The sequence below is a fragment of the Nelumbo nucifera genome, chromosome 3 (genome assembly GCF_055504915.1).
Source record: "Nelumbo nucifera cultivar China Antique chromosome 3, China Antique-T2T, whole genome shotgun sequence".
NCBI classification, from domain to species: domain Eukaryota; kingdom Viridiplantae; phylum Streptophyta; class Magnoliopsida; order Proteales; family Nelumbonaceae; genus Nelumbo; species Nelumbo nucifera.
This window is the reverse complement of record NC_142651.1, coordinates 32967483-32979129: the sequence shown is the minus strand read 5'-3', so window position 1 is coordinate 32979129 and position 11647 is coordinate 32967483. Positions and strand designations below refer to the sequence as shown.

The 11647-nt window shown below is 38.2% G+C and overlaps 1 protein-coding gene across 1 annotated transcript; it reads right to left on the bottom strand.

Annotated features, from left to right (window-relative positions):
• Positions 1–6888: 6888 nt before the first annotated feature.
• On the bottom strand, positions 6889–11424 carry LOC104591960 (peroxidase 41-like). The gene is made up of 3 exons (XM_010251119.3): positions 11102–11424; positions 10764–10958; positions 6889–7503 (listed from the first exon to the last, which is right to left on the bottom strand). Exons 1-3 carry the CDS (start codon positions 11345–11347, stop codon positions 6925–6927), a joined length of 1020 nt encoding a protein of 339 aa, XP_010249421.1. The 5' UTR covers positions 11348–11424; the 3' UTR covers positions 6889–6924.
• Positions 11425–11647: the final 223 nt, after the last annotated feature.

The following is an 11647-nucleotide window of genomic DNA, read 5'->3' as shown; positions in this document are numbered from 1 at the left end:
AAAATTTACAGATCCTATCAAGTCTGATTCGGTTCCGAATCCTTAATATTTCATTCGGGTCAGTTCCAATACTAGCTGGCTCCAGCCCGGATTCAACCTGCTGACAACCCTATTCCCCACAAAACTTAGCAGGCACCCCAAAAGCTAATTTTTATTTGCAATGAAACAATTAACATCAAGAATGCAGCAGATATCTAGTTTTTATTTTTGAACATATAGCTTTAGGTCCGACCATGGAAATATAACCCTAGAAGTGAAACAAGCAATGTATTTGACTATTTATTTGCAACTTGCCAGCTTATACAACGATGACCAATCAAGTGCCAACCTTCATACTGCTGCAATTCAAATGAATGCAATTTTTGGTATTGAGGTATTTATCTGCTTGGTTGCTTTGAAGCAAATTGTTACATTCCACACCGATGCATAAGATGAGCAATAAGCATTGCCAAAGTATGTTCTAACAAGTTGCAATCTCTTCTAATAAAAAAGATAATTAATTATGAATAGGATATTGCCAAATTATTTATATCGTGAATAATGATTGCAACTTTTATAAGATCATGCTAAAAGAGTTATGCATTAACAAGATCTTTGTAATCGAATAAATTTAATTAATTTTTTAATCAGTTATGCTATTCTTTTGGGGTTTTTATTATTCAGTTCATTCTAATAAATCTTAGTTTCACCGTAGAGTTGGGGTAGGTACTGGTTTGGAATTGATATCAATACACGGGCAGGTATTGGTGTTATAGGTGGTGGTATTTGAAATTTTGAATTGTTGCAAATCTATAGAAGAATTTAGAATTCTGAGGTGGAGTGCAGTATAGTTTTTATTATTCTTTTTCTTCATTTTGTACTCTTCTAATTATTTGGTATTCATCCCTGCACGAGCGCCCCACGCTAGTTTACTTCTTGTTCCTTTTTAGATTTGCTTCCCCTTCTCTTCCTTTCAACAACAATGAAACCATGAAACACACCTATCCTCTACCTCACTATTGCCAGACTCATCATCGATTCTATGAGTGGTCGCCGATTGATCTGCTTGATTTTTTTTTTCTTTTTTAAAATTTTTGAAGGGCTACACAATGGGGGGTAGCCCATCCCCAAACCCAAATGCAGGTAGGATTAAATCTCAAATCTCTACTACGACTATCAGGAGGCCTTACCTATCAACTAGTTATACTTTGAGATCTGCTTGAATGCTTGTTCTTCTTAACGTGTTTATAGGAGCCAGCCTCATGACCTACTTTGTAGCAATTCATGCAATAGGTCACTTCTTTCTAGAGACCTTTATGACCGACACCTATCCACACCCAAGTAGGGTGCTTATCCAACTCTAGGAATGTCAACGGGGTGGGTTTGGGGGCAGGGATCATATTCCCTGTCCCTAACCCCGATTCTGAAATTAACCCCCATCCCCGTCCCTAATCCCCACTAGGGATAAAATTTGGCCTCCGTCCCCAATCCCTGACAGGGATGGATTCCCCATGGGGACCCAAATCCCCAAAATGTATTCAAATAATAGTATTTTTTTAATAAATAAAAATTATAAATTATAAATAATATTTTAAATGTATTTTGATATATATAATATAATATAAATAATATAATAGTATATTTAATATAAATAACATTTAATATATATAATTGGGGTCGGGGTGGGGTGGGGTGGGGTGGGGTGGGGTGGGGACCTCAATCTCCATCCCAACCCCGTCCCTGTCCCCATCCCCACCCCGCCAAAACAATCCCCATTCCCGACCCCATCGGATTGGGAAGTCAGGTCCCGTCAGGAATAAGGAAAATTGCCATCTCTATCCAACTTCATGCAAACACAAGAAGCGCTTATTCTAGAGAGGATTAAGCCTATTGCATGAGCAATAGGATGCAACAAGCCTTCTACGAAAGTAATTGGTAGAATTAGGGGTATCAAATATTAATGGACCGGTTTTGGGTTGGACTCCATTCAAATCAAAATCAATTCGAACGGATTGGATGGACCAATAAGACATTGAATTTGGATGAATTGGACGAACCAATATGACATATTGGATTGGACCTGATCCATTCATAATGAATTTGTATTGGATTGAACCAACATCTGATCCATTGATAGAAGATAAGAACATAAGTGTCAATGGACCAGGTTTGAGTTGGAACCAATTTAAATTAACATGAATTTGAACAGATTGGACAATCTCTGGACTAGTCCAAAATGATCCAAAATATTCATTGGACTGGATCGGATTGGGCCAAATCCAGTCCAATTGACACACCCTACGTAGAATAAATAGGAAAATTGATTCAGGCGAGAGCCACCAATGGCTCCCAATTAAATAACTTGAATAAAAACGATTTGACCTTGAAAGCTTCACGTAGCCACACTTTGAGAAAGTGAGTCTTCATCTATAGAGAAATGGATTAAAACATGTTTTGAGTCCAAAATCACACCCAAATCCACCATGTATAAAGAAAGTCCAGTCAATGAAATCTTTTTATCACTCGTAAAGCTGGGTGGCCATATATGCACTTTCCAATCATCGTCCATTTGAACACGGTAAATTTTCCCTATTTTAGATCAGGAACCGGAACCGGCCACTGATTTTTGGGTCAGTGGTTCGATCGTTTGGTTTGAATGAACGATTAGTTATAATTTAAAAATAAAAAAATAAAAATAAAAACGACCAAAAAATAATAATCTGAGTCAAACGAGTCAATAATTCTACTCAATGAATCACTGACTAAGTCAGAAGTTTTTGACCATGAACCGGATTAAGAGTGAAACGGAACCGATTGTGGACGGTTCCCAGGCCAAACGGTCCAACCTTCTGGGTTATATGCCCGGGCCCAACCGATAGATGAATGATCCAATTCAGTCCAGTTGGATCCATTACTCTATGAACATCAATCTGTTAAATAAATTACATCATTTAAAGAGTGCATCATGATTTTAAATTAAAGGTGCACTTTTAATAGTCACAATATTGTACGGCATCCAAGCCAATTTCACCTTTAAATGGCATCGTCGATTAACTGAATCGGATAAGTTTAGGAACCATCCCTAAGGTATAGTAAGGGCATTTTGGTCAATTAAAAGAAAAGAAAATAATGTGTTGCTGACTTGCTTTGTTACTTTAGCCAAAAGAAAGCATTGTCAAAGTATTTATTTCCTTTTTCAAGTCAAGAGATTCTACAACTTATGAATGAGGCATGCCCATGAAAATCATCCAATAAATAGAAATTAATTAAATTAATATTAAAATATAAGATTTTATTTAAGACTAAATAACAAGGCATTTTAAACTCTTAAACCAAGTGTTTAAAATAAAATTAGTAAGCAATTAGCTAGTTCCGGTCAAACTCTTAAAATTTCCTTTTTCTTTGTAAAATCTCAATATGATTCTCTTTTTTGTTTTTTTTTTCTCTTTTTCCTGTTTGTTTACAAAGAGAGAGGAAGGTACAACACAATATAGACTTAAAGCCAGGAGAGGATATAAAAAGGAGGGAAAGGGAGGAGAGAGAATCCATGAGAGAGAAATTAATAAAGAAAATTGGAAGAGAAAGAGAGAAATGACAATCCATGGAAAAGAAAAAATATATAGAGAAGAAAGAGAAATTTGGAAGAAGAAAGATAGATCAGTCAGCCCGTGTCCCACCCACATCTTAAATGGATGGATTTGGGTGAGTTACAAGTAGACTTGTTAGACTTCTCTCCAAATCCAACCTCTTGTATTTTTAGAATTCTCTCCAAGATCCACATGCTAGTTTCATCAAGTAAGCTGAACTTCTGCTTAGGGGGGTGCAAGTCGGGCTGGTTGGGCTGGATTAATGATCAATCCAAAAATCTCAATCTCTCCAAGAATTACTCTTGGGGGCGTTCTTTTTTTGAATTTTGAGAGGGGGGAAAGTTGGCTAATGGGATTTTGGTTCCCGTTGACCAAGAATCCCATGTTCTATTTTCAGATTTTTGTGGGGAATAGGAAAATTTTATTTTCCTAGGTATCACTTAAATGGGACAAAAATGCCTCTTTTAATAATGGATTTTTATGGCTAAAATGGTCATTGTCTTATTTACATGAGAAACAAAAGAACATGGGTAAATGCATTTACCTGATAAGTGTTTCCCAGGGAAAACTTTACCTGGGTAAGTAACTTACCAAAAAGCCAATAAGGCCTTAGATCTTCCCTATGACTCGTAAATCTGATGTGCTTAATGTTTTCATTATTTCAATAAGCAAATTGAGAACAATAAACGGTTCAACTGTTTGGTTGGGTAGGATGGGATTTTGATTACCATTTCTGGTGGGATGGCATTCTCGCATTTGAGAGAATTGCCTCTCTCATTCCACCAGGCAAATAATAATAATAATAACAATAATAAGGGTAAAATACAAAAACCTCCTTTGAGGTTTCTGATGATCATAAAAACCTCCCCTCTAGTTTAACTTTAGCAAAATCTTCCCTTCTATTTTCAAAAAAATCGACAAAAACCTCCCCTTCGTTAATGAACCAGCCAAAAAACATTGAAAATTACATTTTTATCCTTATAAATCATATAAGCTATTTGCAAAATACCAGTTCTACCCTTATTCGAAAAACTCATTACTCTCTCTATAGAAAACAGTCGAACCCTAAACCACAACATTAATAGTTGCAAGCAGACATAGTGCTTGGAATATTCCACTTCCCAAAATATTCCGGCAACGATTCTTCACCGAACGACGGTCGTGTTTCATCTTGTCGGCCGATTTCTTCACCAAAGTTCGTTTTCTTCACAAGAGTTTATTTTCTTCTTCACGAGAGTTCATTTTCTTCTCGTTTTCTTCTCCTTCACTATAGTTCGTTTTCATCTTGTAGTGGTTGTCTTCAGAATAGTTCGTTGTCTTCTTTTCACTGTAAGTGGGTAATAATGGAGTGATAGAGACCGACGCTTAGGAAACATTGGACGGTTGCTTAGGACCCATCAAACATGCGTAACAGGGGCAGCTCTTTGGAAACATTGGATTGGGAAGAAAATAGGGGCAGATCCGATCCGACCATAGATTCCAAAGAAATGGTTGTAGTAATTGAGTTGAGGTTGCGTTTGAGGCCATCAGAGCAGAAGATGAGTTGGGAATGGTAAATTACAGAAACCTAATCGGTTGTAAATTGTGCAATCTGGTCAGTTGGAAATTACAGAAACCTGATCGGTAATCCCCGCTTTCTGAACCACTGGTAAATCATAACCAGAACCACTGGTAAATCATTGGTAAATCAGAAATAAGGGCAGTGGCTCTGTGTTCATCGTCTTCCTTCTCTGGTAAATCATTGGTAAATCAATCCTGCATGAGAACCTTCGATCAACATTTCCGACGATAATAGAAGGAAGACAGACCAAGATTGCCAAAATGACAATGATTTACCACTGTCAGAACCTTCAATCAACATTGCCAAAATGACAATGATTTACCACTGTCAGAACCTTCAATCAACATTGCCAAAATGACAATGTAAATCAATCCTTCTATTATCGTCAGAAATGATTTACTAGTGGTTCATCGTCAGAAATGTTGGGTCTGTGTTCATTGTCTTCCTTCTATTATCAGAACCAGAACCACTGGTAGGTAATTCATTACATTCATTGTTCTACCAGAACCACTGGTAAATCATTGGTAAATTAGAACCAGAACCACTTTCAGTTGTGCTGCCTGAGAAACTAAGGTCCAAGACTAAAATTGAAGAAGAACCATCTCTATCTACTGGTAAATCCCTAGCGAATTAAAATGGGGTTTCATCGTTCCTCACCAATGGGACCGAAGGCAGAGTTCGTCCTCCTGTGAAGGGAGGATTTTGCACTTCCCGGAATACCCAGAATTCGTTCGTTCTCCAATGAGACCGAAGCAGAGTTCGTTCGTTCTCCAATGGGACCGAAGGCAGAGTCTAGCCCAAGTCATTTTCTTCTTCACGAGAGTCATTCCACTTCCCAAAATATTTGCTTCCTGGTTCGTTCTCCTATTGCCCCTCTCCCTTTCGTTTCTCACCCATTCTTCAGGAACCAGGATAATAAGAGAGGGAAAGGGTATTTTAGTAAACATGGATACCCAATAACTCATACATGGGTAAAATGGGTATTTAAAAAAATATCGATTTAACGTTTTTTGTCTGGTTCATTAACAGAAGGGAGGCTTTTGTCGATTTTTTTGAAAATAGAAGGGAGGATTTTGCTAAAATTAAACTAAAGAAGAGGTTTTTATGATTGGCAGAAACTTAGGGAATGCTTTTGTATTTTACCCTTATTTAACTCTCCAACCCTATTTCTCTTGGTGCCAACAATTGTAAGGAGTCGTATGTTTATGAAATTAGATATGGGTGATGAATTCTTACTTAAAGTCCTTGGGTGCTTCTAGAATCTTTCATCAATTCTCCTGTCCACACACTTGGGAGCAAAATGGCCACCCTCTGAAAATATCAGCATATTCTTGAAGTGAGCCTCTATATTTTAATTGCTTCCTCTGTTTTAACTCAATTCTGATTAGAAACTTGAAACTGTGATCTGAGTTGTCTACACAATATTAACACGGTATTAGGGATAATTTTGGCTGTTGGGGGCCAACAATATAGGCTGTTGGGAGCGTTTGTATTCACGCTCATGTCTTTCTTTTCTGATCAAAATAAAATAGGAGGCAATTATTAATTTATCCACTCTCATGGTAACATGGCATTCCCAAAATTGCTTGTTTTATATATCCTTTTCCTTCAAACCAAACACAAAATGATTCCAACTCATAAACTTCCTAACTCTTCATTTGGTTCCTCCTAAGTTGTGCCATGCCCTGCCATTTCTTGCTAGGAATAAAATTTGATTCTAACCAGAAACAGGAGGAATAAAGCAATCTGGAAGAAATGAAACTAGAGAATTGTATTATTTAGTAGTATCATGTGAATCTAAGCGTTGAAAAACCCACAATCGCGCCTGATCTCCCCATCATTACCAGTCTTCACCCCAATATTCCCCAACTTGATCATGGCTGATACAAAATGATCAAAGAAGCCCTGTTGATCCTTCGCCATTAAGCTCACATAAGATCGAGTCTGCGGGTCTGCGTAGAGCTTCTGATCAGTTGCCAACAAGCCTAAGCCCTTCTGAAGATTCTGGTAGTAAGCATTGTCAAATGTGTAAGGAGTGGTTACATCATTGAAGGCCACAACTGTTGGATCGAAGTTCTTCTCAGGGCATGGGCTTCTCAGGCTCTCGGCATAGCTCTGATCCATGGTTGGGTCTATATCAAATGTCTTGTTGTAGGCATAGATTCTGGGCATGAACTCCTTGCAGTGAGCAAAACCTATTGTGTGGCCTCCAGACAAGGCTACCATGTCCAGGGCAGTCAGGCCTTTAGACTTGAAGAGAGAGATTAGTTGGGGGACGGTTTGGTTCACTTCAGGAATGTTTCCAGCCACTCTAGAGGCCTCAGAAATAAGCCCATCTCTTCTCCCCTTCTGCACTTCCCATCTCGGCCCACCTACCTGAGACAGTTGCATCAAAAGTTTGATTTCAGCCTGAAAAAAGTAATGCTTACAAGAAAAGAAATTATAAATCAGAACTGAGCTTTTAGGGTGGCGTTTGGTATCGTGGTGTTATATAGCCGTTTCGTGGAGATGAAAGCACTACAAACATTTATTTTATCAAAATAAAGTCCTATTTGGTTGGGTTGATTCAAGTACAATCATTTATACTGTTCTTTACCTTATTATAGAACACCATTTAGACGTTCCTTCTTATAAGGGTATTATGTCCTATGTGGTGCCTAGTGGAACTTATCTGTATTAAAAATTAAGCCCCGTTTGTTTTATAGAAATAGGGGTTTGGAATCAGAATCAGAATGGGCTATTCCGATTCCAGCTGTTTGGTTGGATGGAATCGGAATCCCATTCCCATTCCTACTGGAATGGCCATTCCCTGCCCCTCTCTTAGAAATTAAATCCCATTCCTACTTATTTCAATTCACACTCCTATTCCTATCTGAATCAGACAGATTATAGGAATAGACCATTCCGATTCCATTTCCGATTTCAAAAGATTTCAATTGCAATTCTGACTGCAGATCAAATGGACCCTTAATAAACAATTTTAACATTATACTTCATGTCCAAATCAAGCATAAATGTAACACCTCCCGAATGCAGGCAAACCCATTTCAGGCCCATTCAATTAGGCATGTAAAACAGTCACGGCCGGTCCATTGACTATATCTAGACCTACTTTCCGTGTTTGCACCGACCCTAAAATTTGTTCAATGGCAGAGAAGGACGCTACAGTGGCTTGGCCTACTAGCAGTATATCATGTATGGAATTATAAGGATTACTGACTTTTGAATTGGTTCGACTCTGGAATCTGGAGTCTAGACTGACTGCTGCTGTACTGCCCATGGCTCACTGGAAAATTTTTTCATATGAAAATGTAAATTCTGATTTGGCCCAAAAATGATCACTTTAATCCAGTCCAGATTTCCTACTCATTTTTTTTATCCATTCTCTATCTGCCGTGAATTGCAGTTACACATCTTTCAATATGAATTGTAGCCACACATCTCTCAATGTGAATTGCAGTTACACATCTCTCCACATAATAGAGATGTGGATCTGGGCAACGTTTTTGAACCACCATTGACCCGGATGGTCGGACTGTTCAGCCCGAGAATCGTATAAACAACTGGTTCCGTTTTACCCAAAACCTGAAATTTGGTAAAAAATCATTGAAAAAGTCAACAAACCGTTGATCTGGGCGATTAAACCATCGACATGTTCAATGGTTTTTTACCGTTTTTTATTTTTTAATTTTACTATCAGAATGGACCATCCATTCGAACCGAACAATTGAACCATTGACCGAAAACCAATTCCCAGAACGGTTATGTTTCTGAGTAGTTTTTTAAAACGTTGGATCTGGATATTTCTGTCAGGGCCAGGCTTTATCGGAACGACTGTGACTGTCCAACACTAAGATTAAACAAATCAACCCATCAAGCCCGTTTAACAGGTAACCGGATCATCTGGGCTTAGCACATTTTAGTGGCCCAATTCAGATTTGAATGAAAGAGCCTAATTTCCATCCAATACAATTAGAATCTGCCAGACTGCAACTTCATGACGAAGCCCTCCCCGAGTCCCTGACAGAAGAACTTCAAAGGTCGATTTGGGTCAAAAACCAACTGATGAAATGACAGGCAAATGGCCAAATTTCGGTGTTGGGGAATCTTTGGGCCCAATTCCATGAACTTGTTAAAAGATTGATTGGGCCTTTCGGAATCCGGAGGGGACCCAGTATGAGAACTATCACAACTTTCAAGGAGTAATCATGGGCCAGGCCGGGTCGGGCTTTGGACCTGATAAGGGCTATAGCCTAGGCCCTGGCCCCCTGGGCTAGTTTTTTTGTATAAAGTCTTTTATATGAAATATTTTATATTATTTATCATATAATGTGTGTAAATTTATTTTATACATTATATATTATATAATATGCATTATAAGTATCATAATATAATATTTATATATAAATTTAAAATATAGCATATAATATGTATAAATTTATATATAAATAACATATATGTGTGGGCCGGGCCTGAACACAAAATCTAGGCCCACGGTTTCTAATTCTATGGTTGGTTAGTTTGCTTTTTTTTTTTTTTTATAAATCTCATTATGTCACAATACTGCATTCCTGATCGTAAGAGAAGAGGAGGTTAAATAAAATAATGAAGGACAAATTCTGGAAGAAAAGAAATGAAGGCTAAATGATGCTCCTTCAGAACTTTCAGTACCTGATGTGAATAGCATCAAATCATGTGGAAAGAAAAGAGGGGCCTGTTTTGTTTAAATCTTTAGGCTGTGTTTGGTTTTGATTGAAATGAGAGAGAAAAAGATTTGAAGGAAAGTTCATTGAGTTTTGTGAACCTCTACATTCTTTTCTCTCTCTCTCAAAAAAAAAAAAAAATCTCTCCTATGTTTTACCAACCCAAACATAACCTTAAAGTCAACTCATGTTTCTAATACCAAAATGAAACTGGTGGGACTAGCAGTTTAAGAGTCCAAATTGGTGGTCTGGGTCTGTAAGTTGGACTATGATGCCAAAAAGATGTGATACTAGAAAACGTACAACTGTAATTTGATTAAAAAAACGGCAGGAAATAGTGGATTATCGACCAAATTTTCTATTGGTTATTTGGTTTGATGAATAATAGAATGTGTAGGGGGCGTTTTCATTCTCGTTATCCATCAAATTGCAGAATCAGCACTGCTTTCCAAATTCTCCCCATCAATCAAAACACACTAAAAGGCTATGTTTGGGTTGAAGGAAGATAAAAGAGAAACAGAAATTTAGAGGCAACTTCTTCAGAAATTTTGTGAACATCCTTATCAAACACAGCCTAAGAGAATTGGGAGGTTGGCTATTTACTTAATTTTATTTTGGGTTCAAACACATCCAACGATCCAACACTGTGACTGAATTACAAAGGATGTTGTGCTGTACTGCTGGATCCACCCTCCATTAGTGACCTTACCAACAACAAATTAAGGTGGAGGGTGATCAAGCTGCAATTAATGGTACCCCACTTCACATTTCAACCGTTCGATTGGTATCAGTAGGGATTAAATATTAATGCCAACCACATAGTGCTATCAGGAATATTAATTATATATACCATATATATATGTGTTCAAGCATGCAGATGCAGATGCAGTAGTGGGATATAATAATATAGGTAAAAAAAGTTTTCTTGGTTACCAAGTAAACCAGGTCTCGCGTAGCAATGGCCATGACATCTGCGCAGGAGACCACGCCAGGACACTGCAACTCCAGAGCTCTCTTTGCTCTGAAGAACACGTCGAAGCCATCTCCGGGCAATGACAGGTTTATCTCTGCATCTCTCTCTGCCTTGTGCGTCTCGTTTGATGCTACCAACACTGATGCATCGCATCCCTACGTTACAAACATATGAGAATCAATGAATCATCATCATGCATGAATGTAGTCATGTAGATTGAGAAAGAGAGAGAGAGAGAGAGAGAGAAAGAGATTGGAGGATGTGGAGGAGATCTGTATCTCTCTGATCAAGTCTCAACCTCGACGAAGCAGTCATGGAAGAAGAGGCGGAGAGCGCCGGCCGCAGTGGTGGAGGCTTCAAGAAGCTTCTGAGAGACCACATTGTGAATGATTTGCTCCACCTTTGGGCAACTAGAGTTGTAGTAGTCATAGCTCAGACTCTGAGTTGATGCTCCTGATGATGTGATTAAAAGAGCCAAAAAGACCAAGGTGGTGATGGAGCAGAGATGAAGAGCAGATGATGAGCTGCTATGCTGCTTGGCCATTGAGAAGAAATGAATGAGAAAAGTTAGATAGCTAGAGGCCTTTCTTTAAGTCTCCTCTTATTGCTTCTCTTGACATCTTCCAAGCTTTTCTTTCTCTCCCTGACAATGCGTACCTATCTACTTTAACTATTTTGAGGTCAGAGACATGAAGCAAAGGGAGGTAGACAGAAAGACTAGATGCATGGGACAAAAGGAAAAGCCAAGAAGTTTGATTGTCATGAAGAAAAGAGGTATAAAAGAGCCAATCGAGTGAGGTTTTTTTACCCAAGTTACCAACCCTTCAGGCTTAAAAAACAAACA

Bases quoted from the DNA above. Each gene is read 5' to 3' on its own strand.
- LOC104591960 (XM_010251119.3), bottom strand. From the start codon at position 11,347: ATGGCCAAGCAGCATAGCAGCTCATCATCTGCTCTTCATCTCTGCTCC. The intron at 10,959-11,101 runs GTTGAGACTTGA...TTTGTAACGTAG, and splicing joins TCCATGACTGCTTCGTCGAG to GGATGCGATGCATCAGTGTT. The intron at 7,504-10,763 runs GTAACCAAGAAA...CAACTGTCTCAG, and splicing joins CGCGAGACCTGGTTTACTTG to GTAGGTGGGCCGAGATGGGA.